Source organism: Lissotriton vulgaris, chromosome 2_1, assembly GCF_964263255.1.
Source record: "Lissotriton vulgaris chromosome 2_1, aLisVul1.2, whole genome shotgun sequence".
Lineage (NCBI taxonomy): Eukaryota > Metazoa > Chordata > Amphibia > Caudata > Salamandridae > Lissotriton > Lissotriton vulgaris.
In genome coordinates, this window is record NC_141687.1 from 813421872 (window position 1) to 813448691 (window position 26820).

Genomic DNA, 26820 nt, shown 5'->3' on the forward strand with positions numbered 1-26820 from the left:
AATTTAATTCTGTTGCGGGTTGTGGGTTTATAGGGGAATAGGGTGGGAAGTAATTTAATTGTAATTAATTAAATAGTTTAATTTGTTTTTTGGTATTTATTTTGAATTAATTGTTAATACATTTTTAATTGGTATTTAATGAATTTGTAATTGGTAATTCATTTTTATTAATTGATAATTATGTTATTTTTATTAATTTATTTTCTGTAGGAGGTTGTGGGTTTATAGGGGAATAGGGTGGGAAGTAATTTAATTGTAATTATTTAAATATTTTAATTTATTCATTGGTATTTATTTTGAATGAATTGTTAATTTTTAATTGGTAATTAATTAATTTTTAAATGGTAAATATTTGTATGAATTGATTAATTGATAATTATGTTAATTTTATTAATTCATTTTCCGTAGCTGGTTGTGGGTTTATAGGGGAATAGGGTGGGAAGTAATTTAAATGTAATTAATTAAATATTTTCATTTATTTATTGGTATTTATTTAGAATTATTGTTAATTAATTTTTAATTGCTAATTAATTGTTAATTGGTAATTAATTTGTATTAATAGGTATTGAATTTTAATAATTAATATATATTTGTAATTTTAATCGATTAATTATATTATATTAAATTGGTAATTACTTTTAATTAATTTTGTATTGGTATTATATTGTTTTTAATTAATATATTAAATATTTACTTTCTCTACTGTTGCACTCTCTGGAGTGGGAATAGTAATTTTAACCCCTACGCTATCCACATTTTTCCCTACTGTTGCCATCTTTGGAGTGGGAATAGTAATTTTAACCCCTGCCCTATCCAACGCTTTCCCTACTGTTGCACTCTCTGGAGTGGGAATAGTAATTTTTACTCCTACACTATCCAACGCTTTCCGTACTGTTGCACTCTCTGGAGTGGGAATATTAATTTTACCCGATACGCTATCCAACGCTTTCTCTACTGTTGCACTCTCAGGAGTGGGAATAGTAATTTTTACTCCTACGTTATCCAACATTTTCCCTACTGTTGCACTCTCTGGAGTGTGAATAGTCATTTTTACCCCTACGCTATCCAACTCTTTCCCTACTGTTGCTATCACTGGAGTGGGAATAGTAATTTTTACCCCTAAGCTATCCAATGCTTTCCCTACTGTTGCACTCACTGGAGTGGGAATAGTAATTTTTACCCATACGCTATCCAACGCTTTTCCTACTGTTGCACTCACTGGAGTGGGAATAGTTATTTTTACCCCTACGCTATCCAACGCTTTCCCTACTGTTGCACTCTCAGGAGTGGGAATAGTAATTTTTACCCCCACGTTATCCAACGTTTTCCCTACTGTTGCACTCTCTGGAGTGGGAATAGTCATTTTTACCCCTACGCTATCCAATTCTTTCCCTACTGTTGCTCTCACTGGAGTGGGAATAGTAATTTTTACCCCTAAGCTATCCAATGCTTTCCCTACTGTTGCACTCACTGGAGTGGGAATAGTAATTTTTTCCCATACGCTATCCAACGCTTTTACTACTGTTGCACTCACTGGAGTGGGAATAGTTATTTTTACCCCTACGCTATCCAACGCTTTTCCTACTGTTTCACTCTCTGGAGTGGGAATAGTAATTTTAACCACTACGCTATCCAACGCTTTCCCTACTGTTGCACTCTCAGGAGTGGGAATAGTAATTTTTACCCCTACGCTATCCAACGCTTTCCCTACTGTTGCTCTCACTGGAGTGGGAATAGTAATTTTTTACCCCTATGCTATCCAATGCTTTCCCTACTGTTCCACTCACTGGAGTGGGAATAGTAAGTTTTACCTGTACGCTATCCAACGCTTTCCCTACTGTTGCACTCACTGGAGTGGGAATAGTTTTTTTTACCCCTACGCTATCCAACGCTTTTCCTACTGTTGCACTCACTGGAGTGGTAATAGTAAATTTTACCCCTACGCTATCCAATGCTTTCCCTACTGTTGCACTCACTGGAGTGGTAATAGTAAATTTTACCCTCCTGCTATCCTACGGTAAGAATATTGTATATTTTTTATTAATAATTTGTTAACAAATCTATATAGTTAAAAAAAATTGTCTGTTTTTTTATAACTTAAATTAATAATTTAATAACTTTAAGGTTATTTAAGTATATTTTAGTTAATTATTTTTAATATTTCATGAATTTTAAATTATTTTTAAGACATTAAAAAAATCGATATTTTGACTAACTATATATATATATATATATATATATATATATATATATATATATATATATATATATATATATATATATATATATAAAAAATCTTTTTATTAGAACATAACAGCTCCATCACAATGCACATCAGATAGCAGTGGAGGTTCACTGGTAAATATCACAATACAATCACATAAGACCCCTCGTTGTAATCCACACTTGCCTACCCCCACAGCACCCCCCCTACGGAACTCAGTATTCTGTACTTAGGCACCCACAACATCCCGATCCAGTCCCCCCTCCCTCATTGTCGACCCCTCCCAGCCCCCTATTCCCCCCCCCTTTCTTGCATCGTGGCCATTATCTCCTGCCACAGCGGGTGGTTGATCCCTTAGTGAGCATGATCCACTAATTGTACACAAAACATGCCAACCAAAGGGGGATCTCCAGTATTAGACACCTCTTATCCCAGTGCTGATCCATCTGGGGTATCCAACCAGGCCCCTTTGTATCGTCTCCATGCCAGCCATATCTTCTCCCATTTCTTGGGGCACCCCTGACTGCTATAAATAACCTTCTCTGCCCTCTGGCACCAATCCAAGTCCCGTTCCCATTCCACCACCGTTGGCAACAGGTCACTCCCCAAGAGCCGGGCTATGTTCCTCTTGGCCACCGTACTTGTGAGGGCCAACCATGTCTTGTCCCACTTCGGCCAGGTAACATCACTCCATGATACCTTTTAGTCTGACCCAGTATGTGCGGATTTTGGTGCAGTCCCATAGAATGTGAAAGAAGGTTCCCTTCTCCCCACAACCCCTTAAACAAAATTGTGAAGCCGCAAACCCCATCTTATATTGCACCGTTCGAGGGGTGTATGGTCTATGGAGGATACGCAGCTGGACCAGTCTGAATCTAGCACGGATTGCTACCTCTCTGGGGCACTGTAAGGCCTCGTTCCAATCATCGTCCTCTAATAAACCAAGATCTGACTCCCATTTTTCCCTCCGTGATCCCAGTGGGTCCGGAAGATTATTAATGAGCTTTTTGTAGGAAAGGGAGATAGCTTTATCTATCATAGGGTCTAACAGCAGCCTATACTCAAGCGGGGCATATTCAGGTAATTGTTCCCCCTGCTTCAGGTGTGTGTGTAGGGCATGCTTGAGTTGTTGATAATGTAGGAATTCACCGTCACCCATGTGGTATTCCGTCTGTAGGGTCACAAAGTCCACCATCTTCCCCCTTTTCCACACATCCCCGAACATGTTTATGCCTATCAGCAGGGCTTTAAGTGGGCCGGGTCTCAAGGGGTCTGAGCACCGGCAGTTTTTTTAAGAGGGGCTCGAACGGGTCTCTATTGGGCTCTGTTTTGAGCCCTGGCACAGGCTGGCCATTTTATTTCCGAACTGCAGTGACAGCAGTTTGCTGTCCCTTCAGTCCGGAAAAAAGTGCCAGGGTGCAAAACAGCCCTATAGTGACCCGTTTCCAGACAGCAGGCACGTCGATGTGTGCTGCCTGCACTGCTCACTTCTCACTAGTGGAGAAGTTATGGCATGACATCATGCCAGGTGAGCGTTATGGGGGAAGGGAGATCCTTAAAGAGTCATTTTCTTTCTGGATTTCCCTTCTCTTTCTAAAACGCAAGAGCAGCAACATTGTGGTAGGGTCACCAGGGCTTTAATTGGAAGCTTTTTCAATATTATATGTAACAAGCATTAGATGAATCTTATTTATCTTATGCAAGTAATAACCATTGACAAAGCCAATAGTCCTTACTTGTTGTAGGTATGATGTCATTTGTTGTATCACATATCTGGATGCAATGACAGAAACACCAAAATGCAAGTCGGGTGGCACACTATGCTAAGCACAGATTTTTGTGTGTTTTAAAGCCACGCCCCTAATTACACTGGCCATGCCCCTTTGAGAGACCCCCCAGTTTTTTCATCCCACTTAAAGCCCTGCCTATCAGACTCCATTGGTGCAAGTCTAGTAGTTTCGCAACTTCCTGGAGGAAGTCGCCTGTCCATAAAGGCGTGTGGTCCGTAAGCTTCGCCTCCCAGCCCAACAATTTTGTTGCCCGTTTCCATACCCCTATCACCACTGCTGTTTGGGGCGGCAGGGTCCGTCTGTGTCTGGCTTTGAACTATAGAGCTGCCAGGTAGGATTACCCTCCCAGGGCCAAACGGTCTACCCGATATGTGGGTTCCTCCAGTGGGGCAAACACCCAGCCATTAACATTGATCAGCTGCGTAGCCCAGTAGTATAAACGGATGTCAGGAACCGCCAGCCCCCCCTCATATGGCCCCTTTGCAGCTTTTTAAGAGCTATTCTCGGGCACCGTCCACTCAACAATAAGGAGCAATGCTCCGACTCCACTGTTTTAAAAATGTGCTCCGGGATCGGAAAGGGCGAGCTTTGCAGAACATAGATTAGCCGAGGCAGGGCCATCATTTTGAATAAGACGGCACGTCCCAACAGGGAGACCGGGAGGGTCCTCCAATGCACCACGTTGCTGTGCAGGCGTTCCAATTGTGCCTGTACATTTAAACGGAGAAATGCAGTGTCAGATGGCGTGACCCATATTCCCAGGTATCGGAACACTTCGCGCCAAACCAGGCCCCTGCAGTCATCCATCATTTGCGGCTGGGGTCCCCTCAGAACATGACCCAGGGACTTGCCCCAGTTGATGCGATAACCGGAGTATTCCCCAAATGTGCGTAGAATGATCATCAGCCTTTGTATGGACTCAGATGGTCGCTGGACATACATAAAGATGTCATCGGCATATAATGATATGCGCTCCTCCCATCCTCCTCCTAAGTCTATGCCCCACACCCCTGGGTCCATTCGAACCCAGTGAGACAGCGGCTCCAGTGCTAGGGCGAAGAGGGTCGGGGAAAGGGGACAGCCCTGCCTCGTGCCACGCCCCAGTCGGAACTCCCTTGACATAGCTCCATTAACCCAGACCCTTCCAGTGGCTCTGTGTATAGCAATTTCACCCATGTGCAGAAGTTGTCTCCAAAGCCTAGCTTCTCCAAGACCGCATATATGTACCGTCATTCAATGCTATCAAAAGCCATATGGGCATCGAGAGACAGCTACGCCGCCGGTACCCCCGGGCGCTCATATACCGCTAGCAGGACCCCAAATAGGCGTCGCAGATTGAGTCGCATGCTTCTGTGGGGCATAAAGCCCGACTGGTCCGGATAAACCAGTGATTGCACAACCGCTCCCAGGCTTGTGGCCAGAATCTTCCCAAGGACCTTCGTCTCGTAGTTAAGGAGGCATATGGGTCTGTGTGAACTGCATTCCCCCTGTGGCTTTCCGGCCTTATGGATCACTACGATCGTCGCCAGCCGCAAATCCCTCCGAAGCAGCCCAGACTCCTGCGCCTCCTGCCCTTCCTGCGCCTCGAGGAACATATTGCACATATGTGGTGCTGTGCGACTTGCCGCACAACCGAACGCCTCTGCTGGGAACCCGTTGGGACCCGGGGCCTTTCCCGCCTTCAAGTCACCCATGGCCTCCTCCACTTCTTTGACTGTGATATCAGATTCCAGAATGTCCCTGTCAGCGGGTTCCAGTATGGGCAGCTGCAGGGGGGCTAGGAAATCCCGGCACTCCGGCTCCTCCTTAGCCGTCTGAGATCGGTAGACCTCCTCATAATAATGCGCAAATTCCTCCGCTATCGCCACGCTTGTGGCGCTCACCGTCCCGTCCTTCCGCTCTATCCCCGGCACCCAGTTGCGTTCCCGATCCCTCTTCTCCAGCCAAGCAATCATTTTATTGGCCTTATCCCCGAAGTCGTACACCCGTCGCTGGGTAGCGAGTGCATGTGAACGCACCTGTTCTGTCAGCACGTCCTTCAATTCTTTGCTCAGGAGGCGCGCCTTGTGCTGTCTGTCCTGCTCCTGCTCCTGGGTAAGTCCCATCTCTCCCTCCAGAGCATGAAGCTCCGATTCTAATTTCTCAACGTGGGCATGTTTTTCTTTGCGCCGTCGTCTGACCTCGGCCTGCACAAAATCCCTGGCCCCTGTCTTGTAAGCCTCCCAGACTATCCCAGGGGAGCTCACCGAGCCTACATTGTCCTCGAAATATTGATCTACCCTCTCCCGGAACCTCTCCTGGAACTCCTGGTCTTTAAATAAAAGGGTATCAAGCAGAGGGGGAACACTCCAATCCCGCCTAGGACCTACCAGCTGAACCCCCACCGGCGAATGGTTAGATATCCCTCTAGCTTTATGATGTCCTTTCCTAAAGAGGCCCATGCAGTCTGTTCGGGTGAATATGTAATCGATCCTGGAGCCCGACCCGTGGGCCGCAGAGACATGTGTATACTGACTAAACTGAGAGTTATGCACCCTCCAGAGGTCCACCAAACCCAGCGCTTGTACAAAGTCTCTAAGGTGATTCGCCCCTCCCCTAGCCAGCTGAGTCGGTGACCGGTCTAGATCCCTTGCCATCTCATCGTTCATGTCCCCCCCAAGGATCAGTGTCCCCGTGGGCATCTCCAGCAACAGTGTTCCAATATCGGAGAGAGTGGCAGTGTGAAGCTTCGGAGGAATGTAAAGTGAGCAGAAGTTCAGAGTTCGACCCTCCCATTGTACAGACAACGCCACATAGCGTCCTAAGGGATCCAACCAACACTGCCCCAGGACCAGCGGCAGGGAGTTCTTGACAAGGATCCCCACTCCCCTGGAGCCCGTGGTGAAACCTGCATGTGCACTTAAGGTGTAACCAAATCTGTCTAGGGCCTTACAGTGGTTCCCTAACAAATGTTTCTCTTGTAGGAAAACTACATCAGGGGCGTACCTGCGAAGATATTAAAGCACTACAGTGCGTTTGATCTTATTTTGCAGGCCATTTACATTCCAGGAAAATACATCAATGTGATGCGTCAGTTTTGTTTGCGTCCCAGCCATCGGTCCCACAAGTATGAGGTTTGGCGGCCAAACCTCCCCTCCTCCCACCTCCTACCCTCCAGCTGATAGTGCCAGTGGAGTCAAAACATATACACAGTATAAAAATAAGCATTTAAAACAGGAACAAACCCCTCCCCCCATCATCATCCCCCCTCCCTGCTACCCTGCCACGCCGGCCAACAGTGCCAGACATCCCCAACAAGGAGAGCGCCTGTAGCCCTTGGAACGAACAACTCAGGGGGCGAGTGCTACAACCAAGTTCAACATCCGAGGCCCCTGTTCGACCCCCCATTACAGTTCTTAATCTAGTCCACCACTTGCCCTGGTCTGGGGCAGTATCCCAACATTAAAGAATATATCCAGGAAACTCAAACGGGGTCCCACCTTCAGTGTGTCAGAGGATTACTGGCAGATAGTATTCGGGGTCACCATATCTTCCCCCGCAAGACCCCCAGACATTCCGGGACCCCCCATCCTGCAGTGACCCTGGAGGACCAGTCTCAGTAGCACCCGTATACATTACGTGTCCACAAGTGGCAGTCAGTCCAGACCAACAGGCTCCACCATGTCACCCCAGGTCCGGAGATGCCGAAAGGCTGCAGGATCTTCTCCTGTTCGCGTGGCGCTGGCTCTCCTGTCGTCGTTGTGCTCCCCCAGTAGATCCCACAGATGAAGCCGGAGACTGGGGCACCGCGCTCCTCCAGCTGCACCCTCGCTCTGGGCCTCTTTGCAGATGTCCGCACTCCTCGAGCCAGGTATGCACCTCCTCCGGGGTGGTGAAGAAAAAGGATTTCCCCTCCACCAAGATCTTGAGCCGCGCCAGGAAGAACATCATGTATTTAACTCCGCGCTCTGGGAGTTCCCTCTTGACGCTGTCAAACGACCGGTGCTCCTGCTGGACCTTAAGCGTGAAATCCGGGAAAAAACGAATAGTGGCGTTGTCCACACACAGGTCCCCATGTAGCCGGGCCGCCTGCAGAATAGCATCCCTGTTTCTGTATTTGAGAATCCACACGATGCTGTTGCGCGGTGGGGCCCCCGGGTGCGGAGGCGGGATCAGTGCCCTATGCGCCCGCTCGATAACAAAGAATTTAGACAGTCTCTTGGGTTGTAGGCGGTTCAAAATGAGATCCTCCAGGAAGAAGTCCACGCTGGCCCCCTCCATTTTCTCTGGCACTCCTACCACCCGCAGGTTATTTCTTCGTGCCCTCCCTTCCTGGTCCTCCAGCCGTGCTGCCATCTGCCTCTGTTGGTGCATGAGCTGTTGGACCCGCTGTTGTAACTTTTTGGTAGCGCCGTGGAGTTCCGTGATAGCGGCGGCATTCTGCGTGGCTTTTTCGGACGTTTGTTCAAGTCCTCCGCTGGAGCATCAGTTCAATAGACATTTTGTCTATTTTGGATTCCAGTGTGGTGCCTAATGACTGTTTGGCCTGCATTATGGAGGATAGGGAAGGCTCACAGGGCTCCTCCGGATTCCCTGTGTGGGTCACGGCTCCCCCCCCCTTGTTACGCCGTATAGTTGTCCATAGTGTTTGATTGGGTCACCGTGGACTTCTTGTTTCTCATGGCAGTGCGTGGTACAGGACGCTCGCCACCGGGCCCCCCATCCTCCGTTCACGTCCCACTCCGCTCGTGGAAGGCAGAGGTGGTCCTCGCCAGATCAGCGCGGTTCCACGAATGCTGGCCGTCCGTAGACTGGCTATGCCGCCCGCCAGGGACCTCACACCTCTCCCTCCGGTCTGGGTTTCGTGGCTGTCCTCGGCCTCGGGACTGTGGTCACCAAATTGCCGCCGCCGCCACTTCCTCCATGGACTGACACGCCCCCGCTGCTCACAGTTCTTGGGGCCGCCTAACGAGGGTGATCAAGCCTCTTCGCCACTTTATTGCGCCATGTGGTAGGGGCGCCGCCTCACCGAGCTGCCCCCACTTCGCCCACTCCTCAGGGGAACAGTCCTCTCGATGCCACACCGGACAGACCAGCTCGACACGCTGGTACTCACCAGGGGGGGCAGAGTTCTGACCACCTCGCTCCGATCCGGGGATCACCGCTACTTTGTTTCCCCCCTGCGTCGCGCACCTCTCAGTCGCCTGTCAGCGTTCCCGCGCCGGTCCGCCCACCACGCGAGGCCGGTGCTTCACAGACAGCCACAGGCCATCCTGGCCGCATCAGTTGTGCAGCGCCGTGGAGTCACAGGATCAATGCCAGATTTTAGGGGTCTTTGGGTGAGCCTCAGGAGCGCCGCGAAATTATGCGGCCATCTTGGTCGCCGTCAAACCACGCCCCCCAACTATATATTTTTTAAACAATATTTTTGATTCGATATTTTTGTACTTACCTGTTTGTAGATAGGAATTCAATATTTTTGTAGTCGATATTTTATCCTCGATATTTTTGTAATTCTATATTAGTGTAATCGATATTTTGTCAGTGATCCGTTAACAGTAAATCATTGCATATATTGTCTTATGTCCTTGAAAGGTGTTTTCACTTGAGAGGGTTTAAATATTTGTTTGCTCTGTGTAAACACTGTATTTTGCCTTTGATTGTTGTGGTGACACCCTGATAAAGCAAGTATGCTTTACGTTTAAATAGTACACTCCTCAATTTGTGTAATGCTCACGGGGGTGCTGTGTTTATAGGATTCTGGCAGTGGTGGATGGTGACATTTGAAAGTGGTGAGGCGTAAAGTTTGTCGGATTGGACCGTGGCGAGCGAGCGCAGCGAGCGAGCCCGAACATCTTAAGGGGGGGAAATTTTGAAAATGGTTCATTTTCAAGCAAATTTGAGAAGCAAGAAGGTTAATAAAGCAATTGTGAAAGTGCAGTTATTACATTAATAAAGGGATGTCACATAATAACATGTAGATAGAAATGTTTCTGAAGCTAGACCCTGCCAGTGCCATGCACCTCTGAGCAATATACACTAATGGTGGGTGTGCTTGTGAAGTTCACTCAGTAAGCCCTCACATACACTCTGTGACCCATACACTGTCAGCCAGGTGACACATCACAAAGACATGGTGTGAGCTTCCACAGTGAGCTCATGACACAGCCTACTAACCTGCACTAATGGAATTTTGTCCTTGAAGATCATATGGCAGGTTTGTTGAGGAAAGTTTTCAGGTCACATATCCACAGAAAGGCAAGACTCACCCCCTACTCTGAGAAAAGATTTGGGGCCCGATGTAGGTAATTCTAATTTACCACTTCTTAAATCCCGAATCATACCGATTCGGTATTTAAGAAGTGGTAAATTAGAGGGGGGGAAATGTAGGTAAATCAGAATCGGTAAATACCGAATCGGTAAGATTCGGTATTTACCGATTCTGTAAATACCGAATCGGTATCCCCCATTGATTCCTATGGGCCTTGAAGCCCATAGGAATCAATGTGGAATACCGAATCGGTATTTACCGATTCGGTAAATTCCGATTTTTGCAAGGGTGCAGGGGGTGTCACTTTGACACCCTCTGGCACCCCAATTCCGGACTTTTGTGCCATGTGGCACACAGACATGCCCTAAGGGCATGTCTGTGTGTCACATTGCACAGGTGTGCATGCACAGAAGTGCATGCACACCTGTATTCGGTATTTTACCACCCAATAGGATTGGGTGGTAAAATACCGAATCTGACTGGCCTTTGGGACTCAGAAGAGTCCCACTTACATATGGAAGTTACCGAATCGGTAAAAATACCGATTAGGAATTTTACTGATTCGGTAAATTTACCGATTCGGTAATTTTACCAAATCGGTAAAATAGGCCACCTACATCAGGAATGACCATTTACCGGTCGGTAACGGCCGAATTCGGCCGTTACCGGTCGGTAAATGGCCACCTACATCTGGCCCTTGGTCTTGAATGTCAAAACACCTACCAAACTCACCTATCACACCTACAGCATGGACAAGACGAGTCCATCAAAGCCATCTAATGCACCTCTACACACCGCCAAATGCGCTTTGCCGTGTGCTTTTGCAAGGTCACTAATAGACTGGGTGCATATACGGTAAACGTCTTTTGATAGAAAACATGACTTTTCGCTAGAAAGCGCAGATATTAAAATGAAAAAGAGCCAGCGCTACTAACTTCTAGAGAGGGAGTTGTGCAGCACACCAGCCTCTTTGGTACCACTGGGAGGAGAGCTGTATGACATCTTCTCATTTTCAACAACAGCTTAAGACACCCTTTCATTCCCCGAGGGTAGCACCTGCGACTGACTACAAACACAGCCATTTGAGGTGGCAGTGGGTCCCGCTTAAAATAAACAAACACTGCCAATATTTGACCCTTTTATATTATACGCTCTGAGATTGAATGTTCTCATTTTCATCCCAAATCACCCAAATGATAGCTGATTAACATGTTAGTAATGCGCTAACGATCACAGCACAGTGGAAGCAGACATTCATAAAAATACGAGATGCATACTGCCGATTGCAATTGAATTCTACATGAGCTTTCAACTGAAGCACACATCAAGTTAATAAAAATGTGTTTTACCTTGTTCTTCTTAAAATCCCATTTGACATCTTTTTGTCACCAGAGTAACAACAGCCTTATAGTCCTCTTGCAGCATTGCACTTTTTCGGCCCATGTCATCCAGAATGATGATACAGATGGTAACTTTATCCAGACATAGGCTAGAACTTACAAGGGGTATACATTCGATATATAATGTTGAGCACCTATCACGTGTACAGGTATACCAAAGTATAAACAACCTTTTACAGGGACACTCAAAAATACCTTCCCAAGACAGCCAGTGTCTATAGGAGAACCTAACTGGTCGCCTACTGCACCACGTTAAATGGTGCACCAAATACGAGGAAATATAAATAAAAAGAGGGTTGTAGACTGCATGGTGCACCTAGACAAGCAGCTCAGTATTTCAGGAATTCCATGCCATGTGATGTGTCATTAAATAAAACAAATAACACCCCCCTTCCTTGCTGCTGCTTTAAATGTAATCCCAAATGAGTATTTAGTAAGCACAGAGGGTCTGAAATGTCAAATTTGATAATTATCGCATATGCTGACTTTCTGGGGAATAACATTAGGATTTCCGTGCTTACCGCAACAAAATCTGCATGCCCCAGTAAATATCAAGCCCTTTCCCCCTTTTAAATTCCAGCTGGTTTCACCAGCTGAAGTTTAACGCGTCCATTGCAAAGATTATCGCACCTGGCAATGACCTGCTGCGATCAACAACGTACCACACATAATAGTGATTATTGCACAAACATCTGATCGCAATTTAATGGGTCTCTTAGTTATAATGAGGCGTGGTGTCATTAATGTCCCTGATATTTTATCCAAGAAAAAAATGAAAAAAATAAAACGGAAGAGTGGGCAGCGGTGGCAGGATTCATGACAAAGGATGGATTTCCTGCAGTGAGTAAAGTCTACTGTTGGGGAAATTAGTGTTAAACAGCACCCATGGTGCCCTTATGGCAACGTCTCATTGTGACCCCTACTGAGCAAACACTGCAACCAATCTGGATTACCCAAGGCGAGAGAAATGGTACCTTTTTGCAACGTTTGCTTGTTTCATAATATATTTCCATATCTGGAGATTTTGCAAATAAATAGACTTTCTGGCAATTGCGTTTCCGGCCTTGATTCGAAGCGTCCCTCCCCTGTTAGCGCTCTCCCCACCCTCCCCTCCCTCATTGTGCTATCGCGCTGCAAGAGCCTCCCCCGCGACATACACCCCCTCCCACCACCTCGGCCTTGCTAATGCCATTGGCGCACGGACCAGGACCATAAAGGATGTGGGAGCAAAGTTGCGCTCTATTCGTCTCCAGCGGCGGCCTGCATGCTCGAGGGAGGGAGGGGGAATAAAACAGCTAATAAAAATAAAAACCTACCTGAGTGCCGCATCACCTCTGCTCCTGCCGGTCATGCTGTCCTGCTGCAGGAACCCCGAACCAATGATGGCGCCTTCACGATTCCAACCACGGCACTGGTGGGTGGCAACCCCTCTCAGCCAATCCTGGCGCTGCCAGCAGCACCAGAATTGGCTAAGGGCACGGTTACTACTCGCCCGCCTGCCCATTAGGAGACCGAGGTTTGAGCCTTTGCTCAACCCTCGCTCTCCTAATGGGCATGCCCCAGCAGAGCAGACCGTAATGCGCATGAGTGGGCAGGGTGCACTCCGTCCCCACTCATGCGCACTTTTCCTTGCTGCCTGTTGCTCCTCGTTTGACCATCATGTCAGTCAACATGACACCCGACCGGTGGGCGGCCTGACGTCATGCTGAATGACATGATTGTCAGTTCGTTCTCCCTCCGGCCGGCGTCTTTGAACTTAAGTAAACTGATTCAGTTTACTTAAGTTCAAAGATGCCAGTGATGTGGCCGAGCGTAGGGCTACGCCCCCACGCCCCAATGGACGCACCGCACCTGGATTCTGGATTTGCTTGTGTACAGACTGTCATGGTGCATGCAGTGCAGGGAGTCTAAGTTACCATTAGGGGATTACCTGACCTTTAGTGTGCTCCACCTTTTGGTTGTGAGGCCCTTTGTAGAGGGTGTCACCAATGGTATTTCCACCTGCCATTTGTGTTCGTATTTGTAAATTTGTGTGTAGTATTTTGTAGTATGGTTAATAAAGTACTTTTTTCTTTTTATACAAAAAAAAGAAAAAGCACTGACAGGACAACAACTTAGGGCCTTATTACTATGTTGGTCGGAGTTGCCCCACATGGTGCGGTTGCATACTCCCATTTCTCAATGGGCGCTTGTGCTACAGCTGTAAACCGGCTGTAGCACAAGCTCCCATAGAGAAATGGGGGATTTTGTTCATCCCTACACCGCATGGAAGGCACCTCAAGGTGCCTGCCACAAGATGCAAGGGTCAACAGTGGAGCACCATGGATGGCGCCTCTGCCCCCAACCTGTGACTGCAAGGAGAAGGGGGCCCTACCAGGGGCCCCCAAACTCGCTTTCTGACGGGCATTTCATGTCGTAAAATATGGCGTGGAAAGCCTGTGGGAAACAGAGCATCATAATCCCAACAGTGGAAATGCCGTCCATTGGGATCACAAGCCGTTCTCTGACTGGCCGATGAGCCCCTTGAGCCTGTTGGAATCCAGCCTGAATGACCGGCTAGTTTCAATTCTGACTGCTTTGATTTGAATTAATTCGGAAGTGAAACCGACGATGAATGTCAAAGCCTCCGACCTGAGGTCGGAGGCTTTCCGACACTCATCATAATCGGTCCCTTAGCATGTGTTGCCGAGTTCCGAGACAATATCCCACATCATCTCCCTTAAATAATCCTTGCACTTTCTTTCCTCAATACCATGAGCCTTATATGCTAAAAAGGAGTACCTGGTGGGGTATTCGCAGTATGGGGACACCTGGACACCAGCATCAAAAGAGATGAGTTGTTACACTTTTAGCCCAGTGCCCCTGCCTGCTCTGGGACCATCTGACCCAGAATTCATACAGTCCCCGAAAACTCAAGGATTATATCCTAAAAAGAAGGCAGTCTAAGTATAGGAATGAGAAAGCTCAGTGTATATTATATAATACACATTTGAGTAATCTCTTGGAAGAAACTACTCTCATGTAATTATCACAATTTTTTATATTCAGAATGTTCATTAGGGGCATATATAATTGTCTAAGAAAATATATTCCACTGAACTGCTTGTTCTGCTGTGGTACCTTTTTCTGTGTATCAGTGAATAATTTCATTGTATTAACAGAGGAGTGTTTACTTCACTGTGATAACACATTTTTTTAATTATTGCAGAAGCTGCATCTTAAACAGGAGATGCTGTATGGTGAACTGTACTTTGTCTGTGCATGTTAGTGTTAAATCCATATTACTAAAGGATAAGTTATCTGGGGTTTAATAGCAATTGAAGTGAACAATGTTATTGCAATTAAATGGATAGCACAACTACTTTTTTCCTGGACATGACTTACACTAATGGTGTATACACTGTGATCAGAAAGAGGGAGGAAACCTGCTAGAGATCACTAACGTTTCCTTAAACGTTTGGAATCCCTGCTGAGAAGTGTCTATACTACTACAAAAGGATTCCAACTGGTTGGTTGCAAAGCACTGAAAAGTTACAGAGACCTAACTGATTTGCAATGGGGAAGCTGCCCCTTTGGGATAACTTCCTCTTTGGGAACCATGAGGGGGCAGCTTCAGGGGAGCAGGCAGTAATCCATATGACCAGTGCATGCTATCCCAAGTGTGTTCTCAGTATGGCAACTTTATTTTGTAAAAGCAGCACCTGGCCTCTTGTAATGGGCTGATTCGGCTTTACAAAATGGGTTAGTTTGGGAAAGTAAATGTAAGGATCCAGTCTGCTGTCTCTTGCACCCCACGATCTTTGAATTCTAAGTAATTCACTGTGATGCAGCCTATTACTACATAGTCAAGAATTGAACAGCGAGCAACCCTAAATACCATTGAGGGCTTGGGTAAGTAAATAGAGGGGTAAATATGCCTTCAAGGCAATTCGTTTAAGCAACTATTGATAATTCAAGTTTAATTCAAAAGGATAAATCAATGATCCTTATAGGAATTTAATTTCATAAAGTGAGTTACTGATTATAAAGAACACAATTCATCAAAACACAGAAACAATACATGGATAACAAACACAAACACAAGGTGTATAAGAAAAATAGAATTTATCAAGTGGTAAAAAAGTTAATTTCATATACAGGAAAAATAAATTCAAAATTGATTAGGTCTGCAGGTATACAAACAATATGTTAATGGGTAACTCAACAGAACCTAAGAACACCTATCCAAAATCAAAATGCGTGACATAAAAATTAGGATGAGGCGGAGGTCGACATTTCGGTCTCCTAGAGAACAATTTGTGAGACCATCTTCAGGACTGGTGTCAATTGAAAAATGTATATTTAACCAAGTGTAATCTGAAACAAAAATGTTGGCAGTTACACAACAGTATCTAATTTTTGTATTTTATCTATAACACCTTGGTGACTAAACAACAATAACATTACAGACAAGGAAACAAAAGACACTATTTACAATGGACATGTTGTTGAACTCTAGAAAGAACAAGGCAACACAGTGCAACACGTCATTCACATTATTACTTATAATCACAATTGTTACAGAGATTTTCATGTTGTCAATGTAGCATATGTCTAGTTAAACCCGAGTTTAACTACGGTAGCGTCATGTGGATAGATGAAAACTTCAATCTCATGAAATACAATTGCACGTCCGATCTATATGTTCAACGGATACCAACAAATATTACAATTTATTAAAATTAGCAGGACTAAATACACTGCTTCATATGCAGAAGGACTAGCACATTTATTATATATAAAGCATGTTTAAGAATTTAAAACAGTTCATTCAGGTTATTCATAACGTTCATCACTCTGATTTATACATTTCAGTTGGTCTGAAAACCTGAAGTTTATAGTTAATGGGTGTTTTACAAACAGAGAAAGTCTTAGACTGATGACCATTTTACCTTAATTTGGAAGGAGGGCAACGTTATCTTTCGGATTGGAGCGTTAGTCCAGAAAGCTGGTATAGTTATTCCTAAATATAAATGAATTAATTATTTACCAGGATCAGGAGCTATGTGTGGAATCTAATGAAAATACGAAAGTAATAAATACCCTGTATTAACGATATGTCACATCAATACACTTTCAATTACAGTAACCACGGATAGTGAATCTACGAGATAAAACACTGGGTTATAGGCCAAGTCAAGAGCGGGGACAATGTTAGTATCGTAATGATTCTCAAATTGGACCTACCTAAAGGTCTTTATCCAAGGCGTGGGGGTAAACAAAGTGAATAGCGTTGTTAGCTTGACCCACAAAGTGCGCATTATTTGGCTTGACCCCCGAAGTGTGGGACGATTTTAAATCTACAAGGTGGAAGGGTATCATTTTGAGTATTTAGTATTAACAATGATTTACACTACTCTTTGTGCTGGTAGTTGAATTAATTTACCTCTGGGTCCAGCAGTGATTTGGTGGTATCAAGCGGTCGGTCTTGTTAATAACGTGATACACCGAGTAGAAATATCGTTCCCAGACGGGATGAAAGGATCATGTAGATCTCCAGAATAGTTAATATCATTCTGAAATTAAGAGGACAGGGATATTTTAAAAACCTGTCACCAGGGTACCAAACGGAATTCTCTGGAACTAAAGCTACGGGCTTACCGTCAGACTCTTACTGTAGTCAGCGAAAACAGGTTCAGTTCGTAACCGGGCAGCAGAAGCAACCTGTGTTGGTTACATCAGTATTTAAAGCTCCGTTTGGAGATCGTAATAGGACTGCGGATACAGGCACCATATTGGATTTGCTAAAATCGCCGCCTGACTTGACTATAAGAAAGAACGGACTATACATTTAGTCACCCTCTTAAAAAGTCTGTGCAAATTTGGTCGATATGTCAAAAAAACGCTATGGAAACAGGTACGCATAAGATAGCGTTCTCAGAACGTCATATCTATGCGAAAGCAATGGCCAAAACTTTAATTAGAACTGGGGATTGCATTTGCGCTATCTTTGCCATATTGAATGGCAGGATGATGATGCCACTTGGTTTCTGAATACTAGGGGTTTCAAATAGATATCATTGTCTGATCTAACTAAGAGTGCACAGTGCGCGAATCTAGCTATGTGCATACAAAGAGGTCGTGTGAATGGGCTAATCGGTGTGTGATTTATATAAAGGATCTGATATGAGGAAGATGTTTCTCTGAGTGTACAACCACCATAATATACCTGTGGGTAGTTCTCGTGAGCAAGTTTCAAACATGATGATACAACAATCCGTTCAATATGGCAAAGATAGCGCAAATGCAATCCCCAGTTCTTTAGAGTCTGATGGTAAGCCCGTAGCTTTAGTTCCAGAGAATTCCGTTTGTTACCCTGGTGACAGGTTTTTAAAATATCCCTGTCCTCTTAATTTCAGAATGATATTAACTATTCTGGAGATCTACATGGCCCTTTCGTCCCGTTTGGGAACAATATTTCTACTCGGTGTATCACGTTATTAACAAGTCCGACCGCTTGATACCACCAAATCACTGGTGGACCCAGAGGTAAATTAATTCAACTACCAGCACATAGAGTAGTGTAAATCATTGTTAATACTAAGGGGTCGATTAGGATCGCGGACGGACTTGCGTCCGTCCGCGACCCCAGAGCAGGAGGGAACCTCCGCATGGCATGCGGAGTTCCCTCCTGTGCAATTAGGATGTGACCGCCACCCTGGCGGTCACATCCTCTATTTTTAACATTGCGGCGGGTGCAGCTTCAAGCTGCACCCGCGGCAATGTTAAAAATGCACGCATTGCATTTGCATGCAGAAAGAGGCAGGCACCGCGCGGTGCCTGCCGCTTTCTGCATGCAAATGCAGGGGGTACCATAGGTACCCCCCATGTGCATCCCCCACCCCCCCTTCACCTAGGGGGCCCGCAACGGGCCCCCGCAGTGAAGTTCCGTATGCTTTTCCACGGCGGAAAACCCGCCGCGGAAAAGGATAACTCACTGGCCATCCTAATATGGTGGACGGTGTCTGGAAGACACCGTCACCATATTAGAGGTTTTCCGCCGCGGTTGTAATCCGACCGCGGCGGAAAAGCTGCGGACGGAAACCAGGACCCACCAGCCATCCTAATGTGGCGGTGGGTCTTTGGTCAGTCTGCTGTGGTTTTTCCGCATCCTCTGGGCCGGCGGTGGCTTCCGCCGGCCCCGAGGATGCGGAAAAACCGCAATCGTAATGACCCCCTAAATACTCAAAATGATACCCTTCCAGCTTGTAGATTTAAAATCGTCCCGCACTTCGGGGGTCAAGCCAAATAACGCGCACTTCGTGGGTCAAGCTAACAACGCTATTCACTTTGTTTACCCCCACGCCTTGGATAAAGACCTTTAGGTAGGTCCAATTTGAGAATCATTACGATACTAACATTGTCCCCGCTCTTGACTTGGCCTATAACCCAGTGTTTTATCTCGTAGATTCACTATCCGTCGTTACTGTAATTGAAAGTGTATCGATGTGACATATCGTTAATACAGGGTATTTATTACTTTCGTATTTTCATTAGATTCCACACATAGCTCCGGATCCTGGTAAATAATTAATTCATTTATATTTAGGAATAACTATACCAGCTTTCTGGACTAACGCTCCAGTCCGAAAGATAACGTTGCCCTCCTTCCAAATTAAGGTAAAATGGTCATCAGTCTAAGACTTTCTCTGTTTGTAAAACACCCATTAACTATAAACTTCAGGTTTTCAGACCAACTGAAATGTATAAATCAGAGTGATGAACGTTATGAATAACCTGAATGAACTGTTTTAAATTCTTAAACATGCTTTATATATATTAAATTTGCTAGTCCTTCTGCATATGAAGCAGTGTATTTAGTCCTGCTAATTTTAATAAATTGTAATATTTTTTGGTATCAGTTGAACATATAGATCGGACGTGCAAATGTATTTGATGAGATTGAAGTTTTCATCTATCCACATGACGCTACCGTAGTTAAACTCAGGTTTAACTAGACATATGCTACCTTGGCAACATGAAAATCTCTGTAACAATTGTGATTATAAGTAATAATGTGAATGACGTGTTGCACTGTGTTGCCTTGTTCTTTCTAGAGTTCAACAACATGTCCATTGTAAATAGTGTCTTTTGTTTCCTTGTCTGTAATGTTATTGTTGTTTAGTCACCAAGGTGTTATAGATAAAATACAAAAATTAGATACTGTTGTGTAACTGCCAAAATTATTGTTTCAGATTACACTTGGTTAAATATACAGTTTTCAATTGACACCAGTCCTGAAGATGGTCTCACAAAGTGTTCTCTAGGAGACCGAAACGTCGACCTCCGCCTCATCCTAATTTTTATGTCACGCATTTTTATTTTGGATAGGTATTTTTAGGTTCTGTTGAGTTACCCATTAACATATTGTTTGTATACCTGCAGACCTAATCAATTTTGAATTTATTTTTCCTGTATATGAAATTAACTGTTTTACCACTTGATAAATTCTATTTTTCTTATACACCTTGTGTTTGTGTTTGTTATCCATGTATTGTTTCTGTGTTTTGATGAATTGTGTTCTTTGAAATCAGTAACTCACTTTATGAAATTAAATTCCTATAAGGATCGTTGATTTATCCTTTTGAATTAAACTTGAATTATCAATAGTTGCTTAAACGAATTCCCTTGAAGGCATCTTTACCCCTCTATTACTACATAGGTCACTTCACAAACTGGGGATATGAATCTTTGTATATCAGGCCTCAGACTCTTTTTGTCCTCTTCCATTTAGTTGTTCTATCAGTGGTGCAACTAGCTCGGACTTTCTGCTAGTTCTTTAGTCTATTTTGCTACATAATTTCCAGACTACCTCCTTACCTTATCTTCTCTTGTCACTTTTATGTTGCTTTGCTGTCAAAATGCAATAAAAGACAAATGAAGGAAAGACTTGTCATTAATGCATTTCTGTTCGGAATAAGTATCATTTTCTGTTAGCATTTTCCCCCATGGTTTACTTTTTGCATGTTTCTGCTTTTTGAAGGCTTCGGATGATGAATCGTACATCAGTGATGTGAGCGATAATATTTCTGAGGACAACACCTGTGGTGCAGACAATGCTTCCTGTCAAAGTAGAGTATAATTAGATTTTTTTCTATACGCACGCATGTGTATGCAGTCTCACAAAGTTGATCTAATATTACAGCCAATAGCCCATGCCTAGTAGTCAGTATGCCAATTTTGTTTCTCAACTTTATCTTAAAACAATAGGAAGGAAGGAATGCATATGTTTTTTCCATCAGAATTTCTCATAATTGTATTGAAGGTAAAACAAAAAGGAATGTAATTCTTAAAAATTACCTTGTTTTCTGCTCTTTATGATGACAAAGAAAATGAGTAAACAGTTTTAACCAAATACGGTGCGTGTACATTTCACAGCTTAATCTTAACATGTCAATATGGAAGCACAGCATCACGCACAAGCCCCATTCAGGAAGGAGTAGCAATTCTGTAGCCCCAAGTAGGAAAGGTGAATGTATACATATCAGTTAGCCTCTAGGAGAGAAGGAAACGCTTTATCTGGAAGGAATGATGTAGAACAAGCGGAAACACACATGTATACTCAACTGTGCACCATAAGATTATAACTGGGATTTGGGCATGGGACGAAGAGAACCAAAACTTACCTGTTTTCGCCGCCACCGCCACGAGAGTCAGAGGGCAGCCAGCAGCAGCAGCAGCCAGCCACCGCCAAGAGTCCCTGGACACCGGACTCCGCGCCGCCGCTCCGGGAGACCACAAATCCCGGCAGGCCTCGCGGCGGCGCGTCTGCAGTGACGCGGGTCGCGCTGCGTGGGGGCGCCAGAGCCCTTGAAAGGAAGGAGAGCCCCGGCAGAGCGGGGGGAACCAAAACTTACCTGTTTTCGCCGCCACCGCCACGAGAGTCAGAGGGCAGCCAGCAGCAGCAGCAGCCAGCCACCGCCAAGAGTCCCTGGACACCGGACTCCGCGCTGCCGCTCCGGGAGACCACAAATCCCGGCAGGCCTCGCGGCGGCGCGTCTGCAGTGACGCGGGTCGCGCTGCGTGGGAGCGCCAGAGCCCTTGAAAGGAAGGAGAGCCCCGGCAGAGCGGGGGGAACCAAAACTTACCTGTTTTCGCCGCCACCGCCACGAGAGTCAGAGGGCAGCCAGCAGCAGCAGCAGCCAGCCACCGCCAAGAGTCCCTGGACACCGGACTCCGCGCCGCCGCTCCGGGAGACCACAAATCCCGGCAGGCCTCGCGGCGGCGCGTCTGCAGTGACGCGGGTCGCGCTGCGTGGGGGCGCCAGAGCCCTTGAAAGGAAGGAGAGCCCCGGCAGAGCGGGGGGAACCAAAACTTACCTGTTTTCGCCGCCACCGCCACGAGAGTCAGAGGGCAGCCAGCAGCAGCAGCAGCCAGCCACCGCCAAGAGGCCCTGGACACCGGACTCCGCGCCGCCGCTCCGGGAGACCACAAATCCCGGCAGGCCTCGCGGCGGCGCGTCTGCAGTGACGCGGGTCGCGCTGCGTGGGGGCGCCAGAGCCCTTGAAAGGAAGGAGAACCCCGCATCGCGGGACGCCCGGGGCGAAGCCCGGGCAAAGGGCGGGCCCTCTGAGGCCCTCAGAGGTCAACAGTGGTCGGGCGGGCCACCCCACCAATATTTCTCTATAAGGTCAGTCTCCCAATAGGTCACTACAATGGCTGATTGTACAAGTAATAATGTTGACATCCTTACCCAGGACGCAGAGTCCCCTGTAACACTGCTAACGTCGTTCGAGGCATTGATAGACACTGCATTCAACGAGATTGTTGAGACTGAAAGGAGATTTTCTATGGGTCCAATGAGCATTAATCAACCACATGCCATGAGCTGTCTCAATGGCAATACCCATATAAACCCTGAAATAATTGTTGTAAAACCCTCACATCCCGCTGTTGATGTACCAATTGTCTTAGACGATGATGACACTGTCACGTACATAGCTCCAGAAGTGGCTCTTGGCCATGCCCCAGTAATAACATCTACAGAGGCTGCTAACAAGGTATCCGATAAAGTTGTAGCCAAGAGAAAGAGGGGCCCTGCTAAAATAACCCACAACAAACGGAAGCAGCCACCAAGGACTGTTAACCAACCTACTCCACATAGTATGTGGAATAAGGGGAAGAGTCAGAAGCTGGTCCAACATATAGTACCTACACAGGAACAACCGCATCTGGGTGACGTCGTTGTCATAAACAACGACGGGTTAAATCACATATCTATTTCCACCCAGACTGAATCCCCCTACGGAACTGACAAATCCAGTCATTATTCCAAGTCAGAGGGGAACCTTATTGAGACTATTGCAGATACCATTTTTAAAAATTTGGAAGGTCAAATGATCAAACAATTTAATAATATTTTTAAAAGACTTGATAAATTGGAGAATTTAATTAAAAATGAGGATGCAAAGAGAAAAGGTATAGCGAACTTGGACAAAATGAGAGTAGAACGTATGCTAAAAGACCTTGAATCCACTACTCGTGTCCCCACTACTGGTGACCATGGTAACATCAGGGTAGTGGAACAGCAAGCCACTACTAACCCAACGCAGTCTGTTACACCTAAGGTGACTAAAAGTAAGGGCACAACAGGCAGTAATCCGCCTGATCATCAAACCAACACCCCCTTACTCCCACGCAACCCTACACATGGACATGTTGCTTCGTCCAAACCCTCTGTCTCTGCTAACGCTGCAAGCGGATCATCAACTAATTCTATTAAAAAGAGTAATATAGCGATGCAGACCACTTTAGCACAGAAGGGTCCTGTTAATCCCAGCCAGCACGACAAAAAGACCACGCATGAGGACAACAGGCCTATCAAACATCAAGGCCCGGCCCTACATCTACCACCCGAGGCTTGTCCGTATGTTTTAGTTCTGGCTGGTATCCCACCGCTTAGGGAAGGTCAAGGAGAATCATGGGTTCAATTGCACAATAAGTGTATAGACTGGTTAACAAAACACAAGGGGGTGGGTTATGATATTTCAAAAGAGATCATAACCACACGGCGAGTAACCTGGGTCGGTCCCCTTTACAAAAACATCAATGGGGACTGTATTGTAATTAACTTTAGAAACCCGGGCACTGCAAAATTCTTGTTGAACTACAACCCTGGTCGACATGGCCCATCTACTGTGGTGACCCCTCTACCATTAAAATATTTTTACCGTCCTCCCCACAAGATGATGCAACCCCCTCCAGTTTTTCCATTACAGAATAGGTTTGGAATATTCCAGGACCTGGACACATTGGACTGACTGCCCTCTGAAAACACCGAACCACTTCCCGTGTGCTTTGAGGCAGTTCAGTTAGTGGAATCACCCCCAGAGGCGGCCCCGTTAACACTGGAGATCTCCCCATCTAGTATACTATGCGATCAACAGGGGCATGTTACAACTAAATCCGCCTCGAGAATCAACCAGGGCCCTTGTTTGAGGAATAATAAAAACAATAACTTAATAATTCTCAGTTGGAACATTGCGGGCCTGAAGTCCAAGATGGGAATTCCTTCATGGAGGGACTGTGTCAATTGTTATGACATATTAATGTTTCAAGAAACCTGGTGTGTTGAGGACCTATTGTTCGAGGGGTATAGTTGCCACAACAGGACTGTTCCGGTCCCTCTGGCTGGTCGTCCTAGTGGTGGATTGTCCATTTGGATAAAAATTTCTGCTGAAGCTAAAATTGACGAACTACAAACAAATTGTCCTAGTTTTATGGCACTCTCATATACCCAGAGGATAAAACTGTGTTTAATCAACTTCTATAACAATGATTTTTTGTCCCAACCTAACCCAAATTTTATTCTCTTATTTGATTTTATTAATGAAATTATGGATGGACAGGTACACGGGAAATTTGATGGCATTTGTTTAGGGGGGGATTTTAACGCACATGTACATCCAAGAAATCCCCCATGTAAAAGAGGTATAGAACTGTTAGATTTTCTTGCTACTAGTGAGCTTGTTAATTGCATGGAACATGCAGGTATGGAAAACCGCGCATCCCCATTTCCCACTTTCATTGGACATGGGGGTGGTACAACAATCGATTATGTTTTCGTTTCACACGCCGTTGCAAAGGCATTAATAAGGGCAGAAGTAGTGTGTGAAATCCACAGCGATCATTATCCAATTGCCATCCATTTATCATTGCCGAAGGGTAAGTGTCCAAGACATGAAATAGGCGCAAGGGGTCTGGAAGTCTCGACAGACAAGTTGAGGGTAATCTGGAAGGGAGCAGACAACAAGGGAATCCTGGCAGGAATTTGTAAAAAATACTCAATTTTGATCAAAGATTGTCTTACCACTGAGGACCATGGGGCTAACGTGATTAAATCATTTTCTGAACTCTGTACCATAATTAAAGGTGAGATTTCCAGACCAGCCTCTAGTAAGGCTGAGGAAACGCCTAGATGGTTTGATGCCCCATGCTCCAAAGCAAATAGGATGCTTAGAGCTGCCTTAAAAGCTGAACCGAGGGATATACCACGAGTAAGGTTGCTCAGAGCAGAGTACAAGCGTGCTCTACGCACCAGATCAAATGAATTACTTAAAACCCACTGGGATTCCCTGGCACGATCTGCTGACCTGAAAGATACCACTGGGTTCTGGAAGGAGGTAAAGGAAATAAAATCTATTGGTTCTAATTTGACTGAAATCAATTGTAACATTACTGGTCCTACCTGGGTTGCACATTTTGGTAAAATCTATGCAACACCAGATAATCCTCCTTTGTTGTTACCCCCTCTACACCCAATGTCTATTTCCACATCTGAGGTATTTGATGCTATTTTAGAAAGCGCCGGGAATAAAGCACCCGGTTCCGATGGGCTCTCTATAGACCAGTTAAAATGTGAGCCCGATTTTTGGGCCCCATTGCTATGCAATGTTTTTAACAACTTAACCGACGGGCAAATCCCGGAAACATGGTCACGTAGCATTATTGTTCCCATTTTTAAAAAGGGCGACAGGCTGGATCCTGGGTGTTACCGCCCAATTTCCTTAATAGATAATACCTTGAAAGTTTTGGGACGGATCATATTTAAAAGGATAAGAACTTGGACCGATGAGAACAACATCCTACACCCTAGCCAGCTTGGGTTCCGTAGTAGTGTCGGAACGGTGGAACAATGCTTGAATTTGAACCTGATCATGGCAAAATATAACATTGCTAAGAAATCCCCTTTGCATTTTGGTTTTATGGATTTGAGCTCGGCTTTTGATTTCGTTAACCGCTCCCGCCTCTGGTCTACCCTTCTTGAATACGGCTTAGATGACCATCTGGTACATTTTTTAGCTTTTTTACATCGTGATCTTAAAGCATGTGTACGTGTGAATCAAATGGGTGAAGTCTCTGATGATATTTGTATTGGTAGGGGGGTCAGACAAGGGTGTGTGCTGGCCCCTCTCCTGTTTATTTTGTATATCAATAAGCTAAGCGGCTCTCTGAGCACCCTAACTAGTGATGTGCCCCACATCAATGGAGTCCCTATACCCACCCTCCTTTATGCAGACGATGCGGTCCTGATGGGCCGCACTCCGAAGGCACTCCGTATTTTAATCTCAGGCTTTGTCCTTTTTATGGCCGATTTAGGCCTAACAACTAATTTTAAAAAATCACTGATCATGAGTTGTGGTCCAAATAATCATAAAATCCCCCAGATCATTTCAGGGTCAAATGTTTTAAAAAGCACCAGCACTTTTCCCTACCTAGGGCTGCTATTTTCAAACAGTGGTACGTGGCATGCACATGTATCTTATGCCAGGAATAAGTTGGGCAAGGCCATTAACTGTGTAACCTCTTTGAGACAACCCAACCAAGCTGATGTAATAACTCCCCTGGTTAAGATATATCAAACCCAATGTATGCCAACCGGCACTTACGGCGCTGAGGTTTGGGGTTATACCAACTGCTCCCATATTCAAATAGAAGAAAACAGATTTTGTCGTAAGGTATTGGGGGGGGTTATTTGTTCTCCTAACTATGTATGTCATAACGAATTAAATATTCCTTACATAGAGGATTTTGTGAGATCCAGACCAGCATTATTCTGGATAAAGATATGGAACAACACGGCTGCTACCCTGACCCGTGAAATTATTTTGGACTGCC

At 45.4% G+C, this 26820-nt stretch overlaps 1 protein-coding gene across 1 annotated transcript in view; it reads left to right on the forward strand.

The window, feature by feature from the left end:
• OSBPL6 (oxysterol binding protein like 6) overlaps window positions 1–26820 on the forward strand; it is a 699671-nt gene that overhangs the window by 478164 nt on the left and 194687 nt on the right. Inside the window, exon 14 of the mRNA XM_086956201.1 lies at window positions 20687–20774. Within this exon, the coding sequence (XP_086812327.1) occupies window positions 20687–20774 (88 nt within the window). The remainder of the gene's footprint in view (window positions 1–20686; window positions 20775–26820) is intronic.